The sequence below is a fragment of the Balaenoptera physalus genome (assembly GCF_965194825.1).
Source record: "Balaenoptera physalus genome assembly, chromosome: 9".
Classification (NCBI taxonomy): domain Eukaryota; kingdom Metazoa; phylum Chordata; class Mammalia; order Artiodactyla; family Balaenopteridae; genus Balaenoptera; species Balaenoptera physalus.
In genome coordinates this window covers 56,670,406-56,693,263 of record NC_138888.1, presented here as the reverse complement: position 1 = coordinate 56,693,263, position 22,858 = coordinate 56,670,406, and the positions used below count along the sequence as shown (strand labels likewise).

The following is a 22,858-nucleotide window of genomic DNA, read 5'->3' as shown; positions in this document are numbered from 1 at the left end:
AACCCTTATTCTAATCAGGTAGCATTCGGATACCTGATCTCTCCAATTTATAATGAAACAGTGTTTCTTATTTCCAGAAAATTTCATCACTCTATCCTTTTCTATAGTGTTCTTATTCATATAATTGTGTCTTAAGTTTTAAGGTACATACACATGTTGATTTTAATTTTTCAAAATATGTACAGGTTGTTCTAAGTTAAAATGACCTGTAGCTGTAGCTTTATATTATATTGTATATTTGCTCCTATTTACTTTAAGAGTTCAGGAAGAATTGTGAACTGTGAAATAAGTCTTTGAAGAGAAGTGTTCTGCCTATCTAGATTACCCTATATACAAGTGTCTCCTAGGTTTGGGTGATGATTATTAACAAATAATTAGAAGCAAGGAAACCATGACCAATTTAGAGAATACAGGGTTTATAAACATTGCATAACAACAATGTATTGTTGGTTTACAAACTTCAGAATATATGATGTATAGTGTAAATCCAAAGGTAAATGAACAATAAATTAGAATTCATAACATTATACCAGGAAATAAATCAAAGGAATATAAGGGAATCATTTTTATTAAAATGCCAATAAAATTTGAAGCCCTCAAGATTTCTTCATAGCTCTTTGTAGGGAGGGATAAGTGCTTGATTTCTTTCTGTTGACTGAGCAATTGCATTCCTCATAAATGCCTTATGATCTTTTGATAACTCTCCTCATATAAAAGATGATTTCATTAATCACACATTTCATTATTTGAATTGCTCCTTATTTACATCTTATAGCTGACTTTTCCTGACCATATATTTATATTTAATTATCTCATGAGCACTATTCCATACTTGATAAGATTTTTTTGCAAAATTAATAAACAAATACATCAACATACGGAACAGTTTCTTAATATCAGACTCTGAAAGGAGAGTTCACACATTCAAAGTGTTTTCTTCCCAGCATTAACTAGGCTCATTTTCAGATTTTACCTCCTTGGCGATGCACTAAGTTCCCTGCTAATATGCAGTTGTTTTTATTATCTGACTTTCTTGGTGTACCAATTACTGAAAATTGTGAAGAAAGTCCAGAAAATTTTAGAACAAAATGTTGTTTCAACTAATCCTGGCATAAGCACCAACAATGCTTGGGTCTAATGCTCTGAAACTTAAGCAGATCTGTGTCCAGAAGCTCTGAGATATACTTTATCAATCCATCCTGTGGGTTGTAATAGAAATGTGTCTGGAATACTGCCTATCATTTAGTCCTTCCAAGTCATTCTGTTTCTAGTTCTTGAACTGGATAAAAGAGGTGCTTGCTTCATTCTGCCTTTGGTCTTGTGTAACTGTATTAGCATTCTATCGTTGCAATAACAAGTTACCAAATTTAGTGGCTTAAAAAAACCCACATTTATTATCTTCATTTCTGTAGGTCAGAAGTCTAGCATGTGTCTCACTAAACTAAAATCAAGATGTTAGCAGGGCTTGTTTTTTTTTTTTTTTCTTCTGGGAGCTTTGAGATTGAACCCAATCCGAAACTCACTCAGATTGTTAGCAGAATCTTCTCCTTGTGGTTGTAGGGCTGAGGTCCTTGTTTCCTTACTAAATGTCAGCTGAGGGCCACTCCTAGCTCCTTGAGGCCTCTGTCTGTTCTTTCTACAATGTCCCCTTCATCTTAGGGCCCATTATTGTATGCTGAGTTCTCACACTTGGAATCACTCTGATTTTGCCTTCTATGCATCTCACTAACTTCTGCCAGATCTCTCTGTTTTTGAAGGGTCATGTACCTAGATTGGGACCCCCTTGATAATACAGTATAATTTTCCTATTATAAAATCTTTAATCTTAGTGACATCTTAAAAACTTCTCTTATTACTTAGAAGATTTTATTCTTTTTAAATTCAAATATAGAAAAGCAAATGGGAGAATTCCTGCTTTTGTTACTACAAGTCTTTTATAACGTAAATTTGAAGTTTTCAGTTTTTAAGAGCACACTATATGAAATACTGCAAACTTTGTTATGCATCAGTGGCAAAATGTTAAGTCTGATTAGCCTCAGTTAAAAGTCAAATTTCACCCTACTCTTATTTATCTGACCTAAATATTATATACCCAAAATATATGTTCAAAACAAGCCTAGAAAGTACAGGGGCAATAAAATTGCAAGGAGATTTGGTGTGATGAGAAGAGAGAGAAGAAGAGAAGAAGGAAAAAGTGATTTTCTTCCTTCTTACTATAGGAAGAAAATCATTACAGTATGAAATTGATCAAATCAGGATAATGGCAAAGGATGAAGATTAATACCTATTTTGATAAACCAGTGAACAAGTATAGATTTTTAAGATTATTCTTATTAAATTTTCTATCTTCCACTGTTTATTCATTTAGTCAACCATCATATGCTGTATATTTTGAGGCTACAATGTACCAGATACAGTGATAGGCTTTGAGGAAAAAGATGAGAAAAAAGACAATCTTTCTCCCGTTAAAGTGGAGCATGCGTTCTAGTCTGGGACTGTCCATTAGTAGATATTTAGAGATAGCAGTAGAAACTTGGGGGAAAAAAAGGATTTTATATACCTAAAGATATTGACACGATGCAGAGTGCAGAGTAGTAAAACAATAGCACCATGGATAAAATCTTGAGGTAAACATCCCATTTTAAAGACATTCAGAAGAAAGGGGTACTGTAGAAAACAAGGGGAATATAGGTAAGTAGGAAGAGAATCAGGGAGAGTATTGATTGCAGAAGCTAAGTGTGGAAAGCATTTTACAAAGTACACTACATGAGCATCAGATTTAATACATGAAAATATTTTAAAACTCAAATATCAGAAAAGTTATGGTTAAATGGATGATCTCATATACTTTTGGTTGTATAGCCTCTTTGAAAGGCAACCTGCTGATATTTATTATTCAAAATTTCAAATATCAATCTTTTATAAATCTATAATTCTACTTTTGGTATGTGTCCTGGTGAAATGCTCATACATGGGCACAAATTCTTGAACAAAGATGATTCTTCAAGTATTTTTTGTCTTAGTAATTACTCAGTGTAAATGCTTGCCCAGCAAAAAAGGAATATCAAAATTAGCACTATCCAATGAAACCTTCTATGTTAGTGGATATATTCTATATCTGCTATCGAATACCTAAAGCTGCTAAGCATCAATATCTTTAATGTAAGTAGGTTAAAATATGACTTGAAAAAAATCATATATATATACATACATATACATAAATGTATTACTGGTTTAAAGCTGTAAGTACAGAATAATGCACGTGTTGCGACATTATATGTAGTACATTTCTGTATGTGTGTATATGCATACATGTAAATTTTTAAAATATGTACTTAATAAATCAATTTGATTAAAGTAATTAATCAAATTACTTTATTAAAGTATTTAATATTAAAAACATTTGTATTTAATATTAAATTAAAGTATTAAATTTTTGTATTAAAGTTATTAATGGATAAAAATATTTAGTAAATATTTCATGTCATTAGTTTAGATTTTTTAAAATATCACATAAGTAAAACGTTACAATAAAGTTGATATAGCTTTACAAATATTCTCATAATTCAATTAGAACAATCATGATTTAAAATTATACTATGATGAATGTGATTTTTATGAATATGACAGCCTTTATTGCTTTTAAAAACAATAAGCACAGTTCCTATACTTATCTTATAAACCAACTTTAATAGAATTTATACTTTTCTATTGCTAAGAGAGTAGATCTTAAAAATTCTCACCACAAAAATGAAATGATAATTATGTGAGGTGATGAAAGTACTAGCTAATGCTAAGGTCGTCATCATATTGCAATGTATGTGCATCAAATCAACACATTACACACCTTAAACTTACACAATGTTATATGTCAATTATATCTCAATATAATTGAGAAAAAATTATTATTCCAAAGCTGGAAAAAAGGAATCTGTAATTTCCCTCCTTCCTATGTGAGTCTTGTTTTAATTCATTTTGAGGTAATCACTTCATATGGTTTCATATTTCATCATTTTTACATACCAAATTCAGACTATTCAAAGCCAATTCACATTTCTTCCAGATAGCATGGTAATTCTGTAATAAAATTCAGTGTAACTTCCACTGGATGAATTATCAGAATCTTTTCTCTAAAATGACTTGTGATTTCAAAATATTTTTCTTTTTGTTTTCTGACTAATCAGTCACTAGATAAAAACAATTAATATTTTAATCATATTCCTCAATAGCTGAGTTATATTGCCTGATTACATAGTATTTTTCACGAAAATCCTTATATTCACATTATTTGTTGAAAGTATTTTTACATTTATTGAACATTTTCCAATTGGTTAAATATATGGCACAACTTTTAAACAAAAACTTAAAACCAAGAAAATTTTGAGCATCATTTGCCATTTTGAAAGTTCTAAACATATGTATTTTACTCAGATCTTATTCAAAGACTGAGAAGGGCTGAAAAATTTCAGGTTATATTATTGAATATTATAAGATATACATTTTTTGTAAATATTCCAAAGTACTCTTTTATGAGTAGTTTGAGCTATCAAGTGGTACTTAAATCATCCCAAGTTATTACACTTTCTATTAATACTTGGAAATATTGCTTTAATTAAATTTGCAGAATGTACAAAATTACCTAAATTCTCAATAAAAAATTGATGTTTATGCTATCATCCCAAATTTGCATATAAAAATAGAAAACACTCTCCTAAATATATTTTATTAGATTTTAATTTTACAGCTAAAAATGAAGGGAGAAGTCACCTTTTAAAATCATTACAATTATATAATAAAAATATAACAAGAAAGAGCAACAAAAAATCCTCCTCAATCCGAATTGTAAAATAATTTCATTTCTGATTATTCAAGGCAAATGTAAAACTTTCAGCATATTTATATTTTCTTAATAATTTTGAAGCTATTATTGCCAGTTTTATAATGAGAATATGAAATGTTTAATATGTTGGTTTGATTCATAAGGGACAGAAATAAATATATATATATGGATGGTATCCAATATATGTTTATCTTCTTTCTATAAATCAAGAGTACAGAAGAATATTACTTTATGTAGATTATTATTTTAATTTTTAGAAATTTTCTATGCATAACAAGCTTAATACAAAGAAATAGGAAATGCATTAAATGCCATAAAGTGTCGTTTTTAATTCCCATAAACACACAAACGGACCAAACCACCCTTAATTCCCTATACATCTAATCTTCTGTACCAACCCAGCTGTACTTACTCCTCCTTCAAAGACAAACAGCCGAAAAGGATGCTAAATAAACAAAAATTACTTTGTAATTCTTTATATAAAGTATTATACTTAACAGGGTATTTTTTTGACTGACTGGTTCTCCAGCTCCTACAGACAAAAGGATGTAGACTCTTACAATTTACTTAAACAATGTAGCCATTACTAAAATGTGCAAAAAGGAAATTCAGTTAAGAATGAAAGGAAGAAATAAACTGTCTTCATCTATAGCTGATATTGTCATGTATTCATAAAATCCTTAGGGAGAAAAAAGGTACTACTAAATAAGATGAGTAATATCCCAGACATAGGCATAAATACACACACACACACACACACACACACACACACATACACACACTCTCTCTCTCTCCCTCTCCCTCTGTCTCTCTCAGAATATCAGTTTTCAACCCACATTCAAATGCACGGAAGTTTTTTTTTTTTCTTGTTTGTTTTTGTCTTGTTTGGTTTGGTTTTTCATTTTAGTTGAGGATAAATAGTTTGTCTGGCATAAAAAATTTTGTAAGGCAAAAAATATACAGATAAGAAGGATGGAGATGATCGGATATATTCTATCCTCAGTTGGCCCCTGTGTCTTGGGTGTGAGCCCCTATTGTTAAACGATGAGAAAGGACAATCATCTTAAGATCTCTGTCCTAGAGATTAGTGTGATATGTGAAGCGTGAGCAGAAAACAGTTTTCTGATGCTATCTTGTTCAGTGTCTTCTATTTCTTATATCTCAAATAGACTTTGATAAAATTATTCTTAGACCTATGTCATGACCAAAAATTGCTGACTTAACTAGAATTTATGCATAAGAAGGGATATCATCCATTCTTCAATTTTTTCTTAATCTAAATTCTTATTTACTAGCACTGCGATTTGAAAGTCTCTCTCACTCTTGCTCTCACTCTCTCCCCACATGCATGTAATTTCCATAAACCTATCATTTAAGCTGTTATATTACCTAATTCAACCAATATTCCTATTTTGGAAAATTGAAAAATGGGAGTACAGATTCAATTTGATTAGTAAAATAGATTAATCTTTAGTTCTTTTAGATAAACGCAATAATTTCTTTTTTTTACTTGACTGTGTTCCTCATTTTGCTGAGCTGGGCTGGAAGGTCCTTGAAGACTTTATTTGCCTGTCTGACACCTTGGTGCTCTTCCATTTAATAGTGTAGCTGTGTTTATTTGCAGCATAGCAGCAGGATCCCCAGAGAGAAAGCGGGAGCTGCTAGGTCTCTTAACATCCAAGTCCATGACAGTCACAGCATCATTTGCACAACATTTCACATTTTATGAACGGTAGGATTTACAGGAAATAAAAAAGTATAGAACAGTGATTAAAAGCATTGGTACTGGAACCAGACAAAATGTTGTTCCCTGATTTTTTTATGGCTAGTGGGGTGATCTCTAAAATCTCTAAGACTCATTTTCCTCTCATAAAATGAGATTTTAAATAGTTCACTTTAAAAGGAATTTGGATTGATTTATCAATAATAGTTCATAGCAAATATATCTTTATGTAATTAATATATTTCATTTTTAAAGCCCTAAAATTAGCCAACACTATCAACAACAATTCAGTTAGCAGTTGAACATTTTTTTCAATTAGTTGGGCTAAACTGAATAATCTGATTTCGCATATGTTCCAGTCCTCTTTAAAAGATGAGAACCATGGTCATTTCTCTGCATTCCCATCATCTAATGTTACTTACAGTAATGAAATGGTCAGGGCTACCTAAACTATTATTACTGTAACTCATAAGACTTTAAAAAGTCAGTGCTTAGCACTGTTATTTTATCTTGTGTGATTAAACTGAAAAGTCATACTAAATATCATTCATTTAACTCTCTGAATATTTTCACTATTGCTTAATTTTGAGCCAGAAAATCAGTACTTGAGGGCACACATAGTACTATGTTTTAATTCAATTATGTGGGTGAGCATGGGTCATGGATGTATCAGATAGATAGGTAGATAGATATATAGATAGATAGATAGAGATTTAATATCGTGCTGCTAACATTCTACACCTTTACCCTTAAATGTTTCAGAATACATCTCCTAAGAATCTGTAACCATGGTACAATTATCAAAATCATTAATTAGAACATTGGTACAGTAATTTTTTAACTCAGTTGTACATATTCAAATTTCATTGATTTCTCTATTAATGTATTTATTAGCTATTTTTTCCCTGTGCTGGTTCCAGTTCAAACAATCTATGTTAGTTTGCTGTGTTTCTTTAAGTCTCCTTTATTCGATAAGAATTCATTAGCCTTTTTTTTAGATTTCATGAACTTGACATTATTTTAAAAATTACAGACCAGTTATTTTGTAGGCTGTCCCTCAATCTCGTTTTGATTCACATTTGCTAACAATTCCATTCAAATGATGCATTTTTGACAGCAGTATCATAGAAGTGATGCTATGTCCTTCTCAGTGACTGATAAGGGGGCACATGCTGTCACCTTGTCCCATTACTGATGATGTTAACTTTGATGATTTGCCTAAGGTGATATCAGCTAGGTTCAGCCACTGTAAAATTGCTAGTTCCTCCTTGTTAAAAAAAAAAGTACTTTGGCGGGAACTACTTTGAGAATATGTAAATATCCTGCTCCTCATTAAACTTTTACCCATGAGGCTAGCTCCCACTCATGATTTTGTCTGATTCAATTATTATGATAGTTGCTAAGTGGTGTTATTTTTAACTTTATCATTCCTTCTTTATATCAGTTTTCTGTATAAATTATTTTCAGCTGGTCTAAGACAGCTCAGTGCTTATCTCCAGGTATGCCTGGAAGTTTCAAACTGATTCTTGGCTAAGAGAACATTGAGAGTGCTAACTAATGATTTATAATGTGCTATTTAAAGTTTGAAACTTTCCAGTGGTCACCAAGCCAGTTTGCATATTGATCACTTACACATGGTGTAACATGTTACATGGCTTGGCTTGGCTTTATAACTATATAAGGGCATAAAAGATCCCACTGGGAACATTTGGGAAGCTCTTCTAAAACCAAAATGCCTCAAACAGGTTATAAAGGTTTATACTCCAGAGATGAATATATCATGTGTGAATAAGAATAATTCTGGGCAACTGTGCCTGGGGTCTCTCAGGCTATTGATTCTTGCCTGCACACTCTTTCTGTATCCTTTGACTTTATAAAGATCTTGTGAATATGCTCTCCAAAGTCTTGTGGGTCCTTTCAATTATCTGCTCATATGAAATCACTGTAGCATTAAATGGTAAGAGAGATCGTTCCCTTTTCTCCCATTCATTTCTAACGGTATGTATTTATAGATTCTTGTTTTTTCAGAAAAGTTGTTACAATTATTTTTTCTTTTGATGCTGAAATTTTCTACGCTTTGACTATTAGGAGGTCCTTCAAGTTGGTTTCATTGTCTCATTGACATGCTATCATTATTTTATGTGCATTTCCCTGCTTTTTTTTGTTGTTTTGCATGGTAGCAAGGTGCCCATATTTATGTGTATATGAGTATATGTATGTGTATATACACAAATAGTGAATATAAAACTGTGTATATGTGTATAAATAGGTTTTTAATGTCACAAGCAGCATGAAAGAGCTCATTCTAATCTTCCTTCTTTCTAATATTCTAACTCTCTTTTCTAAACTAGTTAATATTTTATATCTTTCTCCAACTGACTGTACAATAGTTACCTAAACACCATTTATTAAGAAGTAAATTTATGCCCTAGTAATGTCAGGTGTAATATTTATAATATATCAAATGACCCTTAATAACTAGCTCTCTTTTTGGACATTCTATTCTATTTCATTGGTCTATTATATTTATGCACCAACACCACACTACTTTGAGGAGCATGGCTTTAGAGAATGTTTAACATTGTGTATGTCTTGCCCCCATGTTTCTAATTATATTAGTTATTACTACACAGTTGTAATCAGCTTGTCTAGATCCATGAAAGTTTGTAGGCATGTTTATCATGATTGTGTTAAATTCATAAAATTACTTAGAGAGGAGTCACCTTTATGATGCTGAGTTATTCTGTTAAAGAATAATATATTTTGTTTTCTTTGTTCAAGCCTAATTTGTGTCTTTCAGAAGTATTTTAAAGTTTTCTTCATATACAGTTTGCATATTTCTCTTTACATATATTTCTAAGTTTTCTCATCTTTAGTGTGCTATAATTAATAGAGTTTTTTTTTCTCCCATTATGTCTTTGAACTGGTTGTTGTTTATGAGTCAGAAGGCTTTTGATTTCTGTATGTTCATGTTATTCTCCTACTCTAGTAAATTATTTTATTTTTGAGACAAATGTATTATTGATTCTTTGAGCTTTCCAAGAATACTATCCTATCATGTACAAATAGAGTTGTACTTCCTATTTTATAATTTGCGGCACTAATTTATTTATTGTTTCTAATTGGTTTGGCAGATATTTCCAATATAGTTTTTTAAATTTATTTATTTATTTTTTGGTATACCTATATCCCCTCCCTTTTGGACCTCCCTCCCACCCCCCCATCCCACCCGTCTAGGTTGTCACAGAGCACGAACTAAGCTCCCTGTGTTATACAGCAGGTTCCCACTAGCTGTCTGTTTTACACATGATAGTGTATTTATGTCAAACCTAATCTCCTAGTTTGTCCCACCCTCCCCTTTCCCCGCTGTGTCCTCATGTCCTGTCTCTGTCTACTTTTCTATTCCTGCCCTACAAATTTTCATTATTTTTTTGCCATCTTTTCCTGTAAAACCCTAAACTTCCCTCTTTGTCTCTTATTCCCATTACCAGTTAATATGGAAACAGATGTCTTTTCTTGCACCATTTTCTTGCCCAGCCATGATGACTTGCAAAGCTTAAGCCCAAGAACTGTGCTTACTTTTAACTTGTTCCCCCATGGTCAGTCCTCTGAAAAACCACGTTTCTTTTCAGAATTTTCACAGTTAAGGTGGAATTTTTCTTTCTGGCAGTGATTTTAGGTCAATCCTCTGATATATATATATATATATATATGTATATGTATATGTATATGTATATGTGTGTACACACACACACACACACACACACACATGTTTTTACTCAGAAAAATGCCTAGCAATAGATTTATATATGGCTTAAAACAAAGCTTGTGAAATGTTTTATTGAAATCTTACCATCTCACTATGTTTCTTATCTGTTTGTTGACCTCATTGGTGGGAATAGAAGACTCAACCCAGCCTGTATGGGAACATTTGCCAAAAAAAAAAAAAAAAAGTAATTTTTATTTTGTCTATAGCCATCCTAGCTAATGTGCTCTCATGAACACTGAATTATTATCATATAACCTAAAAGAGTTCCAAAACATAGGTTCTGAGAACAGTTATAGCAATCTTAAACAGTGAATATTTTTACTGTTGTGTTGAAATAAGGGGCATAAAATTAAATTACTAGAACACAGCTTGAGTTCTTTCTTAGAAAAATGTTCCAATGCATGTTTATTGAGGTTGCCTCTGGGACTTCTCCCAGATGTGCACTAAAATGCTATTTACAGAGGAAATATCTTTCATAAAATCAGTTTCCCCTCTCCAAATTTTCTAGTTTTGTTAAGATGACTACTACATTGAATGTAGACATCAAATCTTTGAGCCTTGTACATTTATTAATTTTTATTTCTCATTTGAACCATTCTTCTGCCTCATCTACCCACTTATTCATATATGGCACTCAAATGTTGAGAGCAACGATGAGTGTATTCATGAACTTCATCTATGTATAAATAACCATTTAACCTTTAAATATCTTGATAATCATTCAGCAAGTCAAAGGCATAGATGTCACCAGTTTTAACGCACGCACTGATTTGCTCTTAGATTTTATCACTTACAACCATTAAGAATTGAAAGGATAATTTATCTTGAAGGTTGAAGCATGTGTCTTTTAACTAAGTGTTATCAGGGGACAAAAAAAGGAACCATAAACAGATGGATTAGTTCTCTGTGCTCTAAATCTAAAGGGTACCAAGCTGCATGATATGTTCTCTTTTGTTTTTGTCCTTAGCTCAAGGTCACAAGTGGAAAATAGTAATTCTTCTCTGAAAGCCTCATATTATATTGTTTTTTCTGCAGTTATGCAGAAAATTGTATTAATTATATTTATATTAGTTTATTGCTTTTCCCATGCTTTATGTATTTTTAAAGGGTTACTTTTATTGAAATAATATCCAATAAAATCAGGCGAATGCATAATGCTAGGGTAGAATAAAGAGCAAAAAGAAATAACGCTTGTTGGGAACATATATTAAATGTTATTTACTTTGAAAAAGCTAACTCATTTAACACTTACATCACTCCTATAATTTGGATAATGTATGACAATGTTAAAGATGAGGAAATGGAGATTATATCCTCTATATAACTTATACAAAGTCGTAGTTTCTCTGTTAAGTAGAATAGCCCAGATTAAATGCCAGGTTTATGTGATGTTTTCTATAATTTAATACCTAGTAGAATATTAAAGAATACATGCAAAATTTATGCACAAACTCAGGATTTATAAAATACAGTTGTAATGCACTGTAAACTATTATGAGTATGCTATTAGCAAAGAATAGATACATAGATAAATGGAACAAAAAAAGGGAATCAAAAGGTAGACCCACACACATATGGCCAATATATTTTGACAGAGAGGTAAAGGCAATTCAATGGATAAAGAATATCCTTTAAACAATTGATGATGGAACAAGTGGAATCCATAAGCTAATAACTAAACTCAACCTAAACCTCCCACCTGATACTATAAGTCAAAGTAGATTATAAATGTAAATGTAAAAAGTAAACTTACAAAACATTGGAGGGAAAAAAATAAGATAAAAATCTTTGTGGCCTGGTGTTAGACAATGAATTCTTAAATGTGACAGGGAGCAACAGACTGGGAGAGAATATTTGCCATCGCACATCTGACAAAAGAGTTTTAACTGGACTATATAAAGAACTCTCAATACTCAACAGAAATAAAACAAAACCCCCAATTAGCAAAATTGGGTACAAGACTTGAACAGATACTTTATCAAAGAAGATATATAAAAGTTAAAAAAGGACATAAAATTTGTTCAACATTATTAGTGAGGAGGGAAATGTAAGTGAAAACCATAACGAGAGCTACTATAACACCTTTTAGGATGGCTAAAATAAAAATTATTGATAATCTCAAGTGATAACAAAGATGTAGAACAACTGGAACTCTCATGTATTGCCCTTGGCTATGGAAAATGATACAGCTACTCTGAAAAGAGTATGGCAGTTTCTTATAAAGATAAACACATAGTTACCTATATGACCCAGTAATCACACTACTGTGTACTAACCTAAAGAAAGAAAAACTTATCTTCAAGCAAAAACCTGTACATGAGTATTCACATAAGTCATAATTCAAAAAAACTAGAAACAACCTTAACATTCTTCACCATGGATGAATCACAGAAGCATTATGCAAGTGAGATAAGCCAATCTCAAAAGTTAATATACTGTTTGATTCCATTTGTATGACATTTACAAGAAGATACATCTGTAATGACAAAGAGAGAGTAGGTAGCAGGATGGTAGGAGTTACCTACCTACCTACTCTTTTTTTTTTAATACAAAATGATTTATTAAAAAAACAGTAAGACACTACTACAACATGACACTGTCACACTGGGCTTTTAACATGAGACTGTGGGGGAGGCATAAAACACAAATTGATTCTGAAGCAGAGCAATTAAGAAATAAAACAATGAAAGCAAATTTCTTTTAATGAGAACTCAGAATTAAACTTCAGAGGGACCCAACATCATACTTCCATTTGGGGACTTGAGACAAAAAATTTAGTTTGAACTGCTATTAGCAGGTAGCAGGAGCCACCTTCAAATGAATCTTCAATTTGGAAAATACTCCTTCACCACATGTTGGGGATAAGTTGCAGATGGAATAATTTAGTATGGTTTGTAGCTATTTTGATGACCACCTCGCCTGGATGCTTTCCCACTCTGCTGGTCACCACCTCTTCCATGAGCTCTTCCCGCAAATCCTCCTCTAGATCTCCACTGTTGCTGTTGCTGATACTGTTCCTTCGACATAGCTACTTTTATTTCACATTTCCTAAGACCAACATTGTGGTATTTCTCTTCCATTATCTTCTTCACTGGTTCCTCTTCCTTAAAGGTAATAAAGCAGAATCCACGCCTCTTATTGGTCTTGTTGTCCATGGGGAGCTCTATGGATTCAACCTCACCAAAACCACCAAAATACTCCCTTATTTTCTCTTCAGGTGTATCTGGAGAAAGGCCACCAACAAAAATTTTTTAACAGGCTCTTTTGTTTTCATGGCTTTGGCCCTCTTAGGATCAATCACCTTCCCATTCAATTTATGTTCTTTCTGATCCATGACCTTATCTACACTCTCCGACTCTTTAAATAGCACAAAGCCAAAACCCCTTGATCGCTCTGTGATAAGATCTAACTTCAGAGTGCAGTCTACGACTTCACCAAATTTGGAGAAGTAGTCCTTCAGATCTTTCTTTGTAGTATCCCAGCTAAGGCCTCCTATGAACATTTTCCATTCTTCTCGCTGTGCCGTCACTGCTTCAAAGTGTAGGAGGATGGTAGTAGTTAGGAGGATGGTGTGACTTAAAAAAGAATATCACAAGGTAGTGTTTTGTGGTAATGGATCTGTTCTGTACCCAGATTGCTGTATGGTTACATGTATCTATATATGTGTTAAAATTCATAGAACTGTACACCAAAAATGTATTTTAAAAAACCTATTGCAGCCCTCAGAAAAAAATCTATAATTGTGTCAGTGGTGTCAAAGTTATAACCATAAGATGCAATTTTGAATAATATCCCCAGTTATTATATGAAAACATAATTCTGTACTAAATAAATAATACCATCCTCTGAAATATATCAGTCATAAAGCTTTGAGGACACACAAACCTAATTAAGTATGTAAACGTAAACCAATAGTAATTACTACTGCTTGTGTTAATTTTTAATGTTTATGCAATCAAAATAAAGAATATTGTAAGTTTCCTCTAAAGAATTTGATTTTCCCATAAAATACTGTTGATATTCAATCTTTTTTATTTTTGGCTGTCCCACGTGGCTTGTGGGATCTTAGTTCCCTGACCAGAGATTGAACTCTGGCCCTCAGCAGTGAAAGCCTAACCACTGGACCAGGGAATTCGATATTCAAACTTTTTAAACTTAGCAGTTATTCATATGTTTCACTATGAATGTTTCTAACCTTTCACTTATCTTTTTCTTCTATGACTCATTCTTGTGTTCTGAAAGAAAGTTTATTTTTGAAAATAATCTTAAATATACTATAAGTTTTTAAATAAGTTCAATATCATAATAAAATCAGTTTTGGGGACAATAAAAATTTTTTGAATAATATATTATTATAACTTCTTAGCACCCGCTTTCACTTTCCAGTGAATCTTGGTTTGGACAGCATATTATTTGTCTAAGTTAGTAGTGATTTTATTTTCTTACTGTGGCACAGAACTTTAATTCCCTCCATCTAGTTAAAATTCTTTCTTCATTTGGTTGGCATCCAACACTACTTCCTCCTGTACTTTCGTTTTTCTTTGCTCTGATCCCCTATAGATCTTGTATGTACGCCCTTGTTAACAATGATAGGTTGTTGCTTAATACTGTTTTTTCCTATCATGTTTTTTGTTAAATAAGTCAAAATTTCTTTCAGAGCAATAAAAATGATTTACTTCTTTTATACAGAGGTATAACATGTATCTAGGATATTGTTATAGTTTACGCAATGTTTGATGGACTTATTATCCTACCATTGATTGGTGAATCATCATAGAATTAATTTTTCATCCCTTGGCATGCCACTTAGTAAATTAGAAAATAGGAAGTTGTAGAGAAATGATTTTGTACTTATACTCAAAATGTGTGTATCTCTTCCAAAATAGATTATGATATTTAAAAGAAACACGTGAGCTTAGAAAGTTAAGCTGCTTGAGAGCTGAAAGCTGCCCTGTCCTATTATAAAAAGATTTCCTTAGATTGCTAGAATAAGTCCTTAGAGTCAGCAGACTGACTTGCTCTTGTCACACAGAGATTGAGCAAGCCCTGAGTTAGACATGTGTCAGATTACAAGGGTATTCACACAACATCCACATGCCTAGTTGCCTACCATAGCAAAACATCATGGGAGTTAATGAGGAGTTTGCCATTTCTTTAAAAGTGTATGAGTTTTAGTTTGATACAAACAAAGAAGAAAATCTGGCGTTGGGAGAAAAGACTTGTGTTTTCATATATAGGTAAGAAATTCCATAAACTCATAAGGTTTAAACACTCTATGAAGATAAATAGCTGTGTTGCCTAAGATTTTTAGCCTTGTCCCTGGTTGTAAGTCTGTACCATACATTAGTAAGTAGCTGACTTAGAAGTAGACTTTATTGAGGAGAGGGAGGAAGGTCTCCAGATGCTTGAGATTGTCCTTTTATATGTGCATATTTATTGAAATGCAATGTTACTTCTTTTAAGAGTTCTAAGTTCCTTGATAGCGATACTTGTATTCCATTTTTCCAGTGCCTTGCAACATTGTGTGTAGAGTAGATAATAAAATTTTATTGAGTGGATGTTAAATATATAAAGTATAATTTCCAGGAATTGAATATTAAGATAGAAAACATATTACATGCATAAATAAATTTTACCTCTTGCTCTTCATATCCAAGTATTAAGCATATCCTGAGTTATCTACTGTTCCAAGTTAGGTCTTTAAAGGTAGAGAGCTAGTTGGGATTAGGCAGAGTTTATGATGTAATAGTTTTGTGTTAAGTTAAGGGTTTGAAGGGAGACTTGAATAGTAAGCTGTTAGGCTTGAGAAACAATCTATTTTATTGGTTTACAGTCATATTTTCCAGGTCCAACCATGTCCTGGAGTAAATAGTTGCTGTTGCCTGTAATCAGATTATTCAATACAGAGACATGCTTTCCTAAGCATGCCTGGTCACAGGATGGGAAAATATATTTGGTCACAGTATTGGTTTGGATAGGGACAGGGGATTATGTTGGTTTCAGTTTTCATTATTATTTTTATGTTGTTGCTTCTTATTCTTCTGCTCAGCACGCATTTTTTGAATCTCCATTACACCTGTATTGAATTTCTTCTACACATTCCCCTGCATCTAACCTTTCACTTATCTTTTTCGTCTATGACTCATTCTTGTGTTCTGAAAGGATTTCTTGGGCTAATCCTCTCAATCAGTAAATTTATTTTCTACAGAATTCAATCTGTTATCTGCTGTCTTTATATCATTTTTAAACTCTGTAATCATATTTGGCTTTATATTTTTATTTTTTAAATAATAGAGCAGTATTTCTTCATCTCAGATATTCTATCACTTTGTATGACAGGATCATTTAGTTAAACAGCCAAACTGTACATGTTGTGTTACGTTAAGACTATCTTCTTAAGATAATTATGTTGATAGGAAATCGCATCTGAATTTATAAGGACATAATAAATAAATTTAGGTTTTATGAAAATGTTCCATTTTCATGTGCATTAATATTTGCATTGATATTTTTGAAATAGCAGAATTGTAAAATTAAGAGCTCTCCTTTCTAAACTTTAATTATATTATGCCTATCCAAATGAAGATTTGAAGGCAACATTTTTTTTTTCAGTGAAGATATTTATGTTTCCCCAAGTAGAAAACTGAGAAAAGGATGAACACGATGCTAAAAAATAGACCGTTTCTCTCAAATGATCTGTAGGAAAAAAATGATAGTAATTTGAGCTTACTTTAATATTATAAAAATAAATATTTAACAAAATATTATGCAAAGACTTTGAAATATTTTATTAAATAAGCTAATGGTGTTTTATCAAACTAATGATTAAATCTCAAATGTATTTAAAATATACTTTTCCATTATAACTGCTTTGAATTTTTTAATGCACTCTTCTTCTTTAAGTGCTGAGGGAAAAAATATATATATGTATATATATTGCTTAATCTGGCCGCATTGCATTGCATTACACTGCTTTCTAGCTTTATTTTGTCCAGTAGAACATTTCATTTTATAACAGGTGAAACCTGTGTCACTATTTCTTTCTACCTCTGAAGTGGACTAGCTTTGTAATGCAGCATATTCATACTCTCGGGAAGAGGAAGCATCTTAATTGCTCTACTTCTAGGGAAAGCAAACAAGTCCTGCTTATTGAACTTACTAAATTGTTTGTAAAAGCAGAACAAAGGTGACAATATCCTGAATCATAACATCATATTCTCAGAATTATCAGATCACATGTGCAACTTTATTCAACTAGAAATTTTCTGAAATAAAACAACAGCTAGAGTGTTTCTCTATTGTGAATCTACAACATCTGGAATCTAATTTAAAACATCACCAGGCTTGCAAAAGAGCAGGGAAAGATGACTTAAAATGAGGAGAAAAAGAATCAATTGATACTGACTCAGAACTGAACACGGATATATGCATCTGAAGTCCATTTAGTGGAGGTTATTCAAATACAAAGAGGGCAAGAAGAAGCTGGGGCAGAAGAAATGAAACATAATTCTTTTATCTCAGGCAAGTTTTTTTACTCTAGGTGATAAAAGGGACATCCATTGAGACATATTGAGTATTAATTCATAAGTAAAAGTATACCAGAGGTTCCCAAGAAAGTATAAAACATGATGTCAGGCATCCAGAATCCAGATTCTGAATATTAGAATTTCCCTTACAGAAAGATTTAGAATGAGTATAGTCCCTATCTGGAACCCCAAAAGAGACAATTATGTACTTTCACATCTTCCACAATCCAAAGAATGGCCTGAGGAATAGTGGGTCAGTGATGTCCTCCAAATAGGGTTAGATATAAGCCAAAAGAATGAGTTAGAACAGAAGAGGCCTACAAGGGAAGTTGTGCCAACACCAAAGCCTAAAGTAATTATCTGACTTGAGTAGAGTGTGTTAAACATTTGCAGAGATACAAAGTCCAACAAATAAAATTACTCGAGACTTCAGGAAAATATTGAACTTGTTGACTGCATTGATGTGTTTTAAGCTTAGTAGATAACATTAGCATTTTTAAACCAAAAGAGCAAATATAATTTTGATCTGACAAGAAATTGCAAATATCCATCTAATACTGAATTTTAAATTCCTATTTAACAAAAATCAGCAAGAGAATGGCAGTATATTCAACAGAAAAAAATAATAAATCAAGCATATGATTTGAAGAGGTAATATACAAAACAGGAAACCAAAGTGCCATTAAATATATGAAGAGACCCAGACCCTCAACCTGACTAGAAATCAGAGAAATAAAAATTCAAATTATACCACTTTACATCCATCAGATTGTAAGAATTAGCACTTGCTAGGATTTGGGAAAAAAACAATTTTCATACACTGTACAAGGTTTATAAACTGTTAGAGCTATCCTGGAAAGCAATTTGGAAGTATTGAAATTCGGTATGCATATAACCTCTGGACAAGCTATTCCACTCTACAGCACATTTAATTTATAACCCAAGTTATTTGTCACATAGGTCTATCAACAGATACCTTATTGTTATCACTCCAGTCTTTTCTGTAATGTAATTTGAAATTAAATACATTTAACATAATAGTATAATGTTAAGAAGCAGTAAACTGAAAAGAATTCAGAAGTAAAATATTGAGGGAATAAATAGGCAAATATAACAAAATACAGTTTTGTATTTTCCAAGAATATGCATATGTTTAAATAAAATCTGGTAGCAGTGATTAGACACACATACATTAAATACACTAAAACTGGGTATCTAATGTGTTGAGATGGGAAGAAATTAAGCATGGAGGATAAAGAGAATGAAATTGAAAAAAATAAATTTTATGATAAAACAAAATAAAAGGGTCTTGTAAACACAGATAGTGATATGATGCCATGGATTGGAGAGTAAGATCAGTTTAACTTGGGGCATATCAGATCATTGTTGAAGCCTTCAAAAAGAAAACAGTATGAACTTCTAGTATTTTTTTATACAAACAGCATGTATATTGGAAGTGGGTATAGTCTGTGCAGCTGAGACATGAAGTTTTTAAGCAGCCAACTAAAATTTTTACAGATTTCTAAGAAACTTTTACTTTAATTTGAAAACTTGGAAGAGACAATAAGTATTTCTAATCTGGGAAGCGAGATGACCTAATTTTCTGTTTTGAATGATCACTCTGTAATGTGAACAGATTAAAATGGGGCAAGAATAGAATAGAGTTTGTTTCAGTAACTCTTACAAATATGATAAAGGCATTCACCAAGGTATGCTTTAACAAGGAGAGGGGCTAGATTATATTTAAGATATATAAAAACTTTAGATTCATTAAAATTCCATGATAGTTTTTTTGATAGGTAGAGATAGGGAAGAGAGAGGTAAAAGATGACTCTTGGTGTTATCAAGTGAAGAACTGGTGTTTTTATTAAAGATTGTGAACAGATGATCAAGTGGAAGATACACTGAGTGAGAGGTCTCTGCAGCCTATAGGAAGATATCCAGGGGATAGTTAGATATATGGATCTTAAGAAAGCTGAAATTTAATTAGATATTTTATATTTATCTAATCAAAGAAGACATTTCCTTGACAATATTGAACAGATAACATTTGTGGCCAAAATTTAAGAGAGATAAGTAGAATATCTGCCATCCAATAGGCCAATAAAAAGATTACAAATAATCTTTGCTGCTCCCAAGTTTCTGCAGTTAAATAAGTGGATTTGAAATGGACATACAGTTTTAAAGCTGAATAACTGAATTAATGGATTTTAAATGATTGTCAATTACTATCACGGTCATAATTCTATTTTGAAAGAAAATCTAGAGGTTATCTTACTGATTTGCAGAAACTGATTCCTGTGCTGTTTCTATTATACAAAGATAGCAAAATATTCTGGTTAGGAAGATGGGCTTTGGGGCTAGATTATTAGGGTTTTACTTTTACCCTGGGCAAGTTAAAAATGCCTTTAACTCTCATTTCCTCAATTTAATAGGGCAGCTAGTCTAATACTTTTGGTAGCTTATCTCCAAGATGGTCACCACTGATGCCTTCCTTCTCAATATCTGCTTTCGATCTCTCAGTTGAGAGCGAAGGATGTTCTTCCAACTCCTTGAACCTGAGCTGGTTTGTGATGGCTTTCACCATAAATTTTCAAAGAACTGAAGTTACTGCAGTTCCAAGCTTAGCTTTTAAGAGGAATGGTAGCTTCCACCTGTCTCTCTTGGAACTTGCCCTGGAGAAAAGCAGCTGCAATGTAAGAAACTTATTTTGAGACTGTCTGCTGGGAGGTCTATGGTAGCCACTTGAAAAAGCCACATGGAGGAAAAAAATACCTCATACCCCCAGCTGTTCACCCATCCCTGGCTAGACTACAGACATGTGAGTGGAGAGTGTTCAGACAATTTCAGCTTCAGTTGTCATCAGACTGTATTACAAGAAATATCAAGATGAACATTGTCAACTTCCAAACTCCATATGGGTTATAATAAAATGCTTTGAATAGCAGTGGTAAGAGTGGACATCCTTGTCTTGTTCCTGATCTTAGAGGAAAAACTTTCAAGTTTTCAGCACTGAGTATGATGTTAGCAGTGGAATTCTTGTATATGGCCTTTATTATGTTGAACTAGATGATTCTACACCTGTTTTGTTGAACGTTTATATTATAAGAGTGTGGTGAATTTTATCAAATACTTTTTCTGCATCTATTGAGATGATCCCATGATTTTTGTCTTCCATTCTGTAAAAGTACTGTATTATATTTATTGATTTGTGTACATTGAACTATACTTGTATCCCAGGGCTAAATACCACTTGATTATGGTATCTGATCCTGTTAATGTTGAATTCAGTTTGCTAGAATTTTGTTGAGAATGTTTGCATGTATGTTCATCAGGGATATTGGCCTGCAATTTTCTTTTCTTGCAATTATAAAATTAATTTGGAATTGTTCTCTCTTCAATTTTTTTTGAAAGAGTTTGAGAAGGATTGGCACTAATTCTTTAAATGCTTGGTAGAATTCACCAGCAATGCTATCTGAACTGGGCTTTTTATATCTTGGGTGGTTTTTGATTACTGATCAATATCCTTATGGCTCCATTTACATTTTCTATTTCTATTTCATGATTCAGTCTCCATAGTTTGTATGTTTCTAGGAATTTATTTCTTCTAGGTTGTCCAATTTGTTGGTGTATAATTATTTATAGTTGTCTCTCATGATTCTTTTTGTTTCTGTGGCACCAACTGCAATGTCTCCTGTTTCATTGGTAATTTTATTTGAGTCCTCTCTCATTTTTTCTATATTTTTCTAGCCAAAGGTTTGTCAATTTTGTTGATCCTTTCAAATGCCAACTCACAGTTTCATTGATCTTTTATATTGTTTTTCTAGTCTCTCACTTATTTCTGTTCTAATGTTTATTATTTTCCTCCTTCTGCTAACTTTGGGCTTAGTTTATTTTTTTTGCCTAGTTCCTTGAGGTGTAGTTAGGTTACTTATTTGAGATCTTTCTTCTTTCTTAATGCAGGCATTTATTGCTATAAATTTTCTTCTCAATACTGTTTTTGCTGCTTCTCATAACTTTTGGTGTGTTGTGCTTCCATTTTCATTTGTCTCAATATTTTTTTGTTTACCTTTTGATTTTTTCTGACCAATTGGTTGTTTAGAGTGTATTAATTCCACACATTTGTGAATTTTCCAATTTTGTTTCTGTTATTCAATTCCAATTTCATATAATTTTGCTTAGAAAATATACTTTATATGATTTCAGTCTTCTGGAATATATTAAGATTTGTACTGTGCCCTAATATGTAATCCATCTGGGAGAATATTTTGTGTTTGAAAATTATGTGTATTCTGCTGCTGTTGGGAGGAATGGTCTGTATGTATTTCTTAGGTCCATTTGGTCTAAATGTTGCTCAAGTCTGGTGTTCCTTATTGATTTTCTGTCTGAATGATCTATCCATTATTGAGAGTGGAATGCCAAAGTTTCTTACTATTATTATATTGCTGTCTTTTTCTGCCTTCAATTCTGTTAATACTTTCTTTATGTATCTAGGTGTTCTGATGTTGAGTGAATATATATTTATAATTGTTATGTCTTCCTGAATAAATCAACACTTTTATAATTATATTATGACCTCTTTGGCTCTGGTAAACATTTTTTACTTAAACTGTGTTTTCTCTAATATAAACACAATCACCTCTGCTCTCTTTTGGTTACCATTTGCATGTAATATATTTTTCCATACCTTCACTTTTTACCTATATGTATACTTAAAGCTAAAGCGAGTCTCTTGTAGATAGCATATGTTTAGATCTTTTTTTTTAAAATCTATTCAGCTACTTTATGTCTCTGGATTGGGGAATTTAATTTATTTACATTTAAATTAAGTATTGATAGGTAACAAATTACTACTGGCATTTTGTTAATTGTTTTCTGTCTGTTTGGTAGTTCTTTTGATGCTTTCTTCTTCTCTTGATTTCTTCCTTTGTGATTTGATGATTTGTTTGTAGTGTTACACTTTGATGCCTTTTTCTTTATCTTTTGTATATCTATCATAA

General features: G+C 32.1%; 1 protein-coding gene across 1 annotated transcript; it reads right to left on the bottom strand.

Moving 5' to 3' along the window:
* Positions 1–12,867: 12,867 nt before the first annotated feature.
* LOC309667383 (heterogeneous nuclear ribonucleoprotein D0-like) lies at positions 12,868–14,049 on the bottom strand. Its single transcript, XM_082475780.1, is given in 2 exon segments — positions 12,868–13,579; positions 13,582–14,049. Coding segments are annotated over 2 exon segments (618 nt in total). The 5' UTR covers positions 13,835–14,049; the 3' UTR covers positions 12,868–13,214.
* Between the last annotated feature and the right edge of the window lie 8,809 nt (positions 14,050–22,858).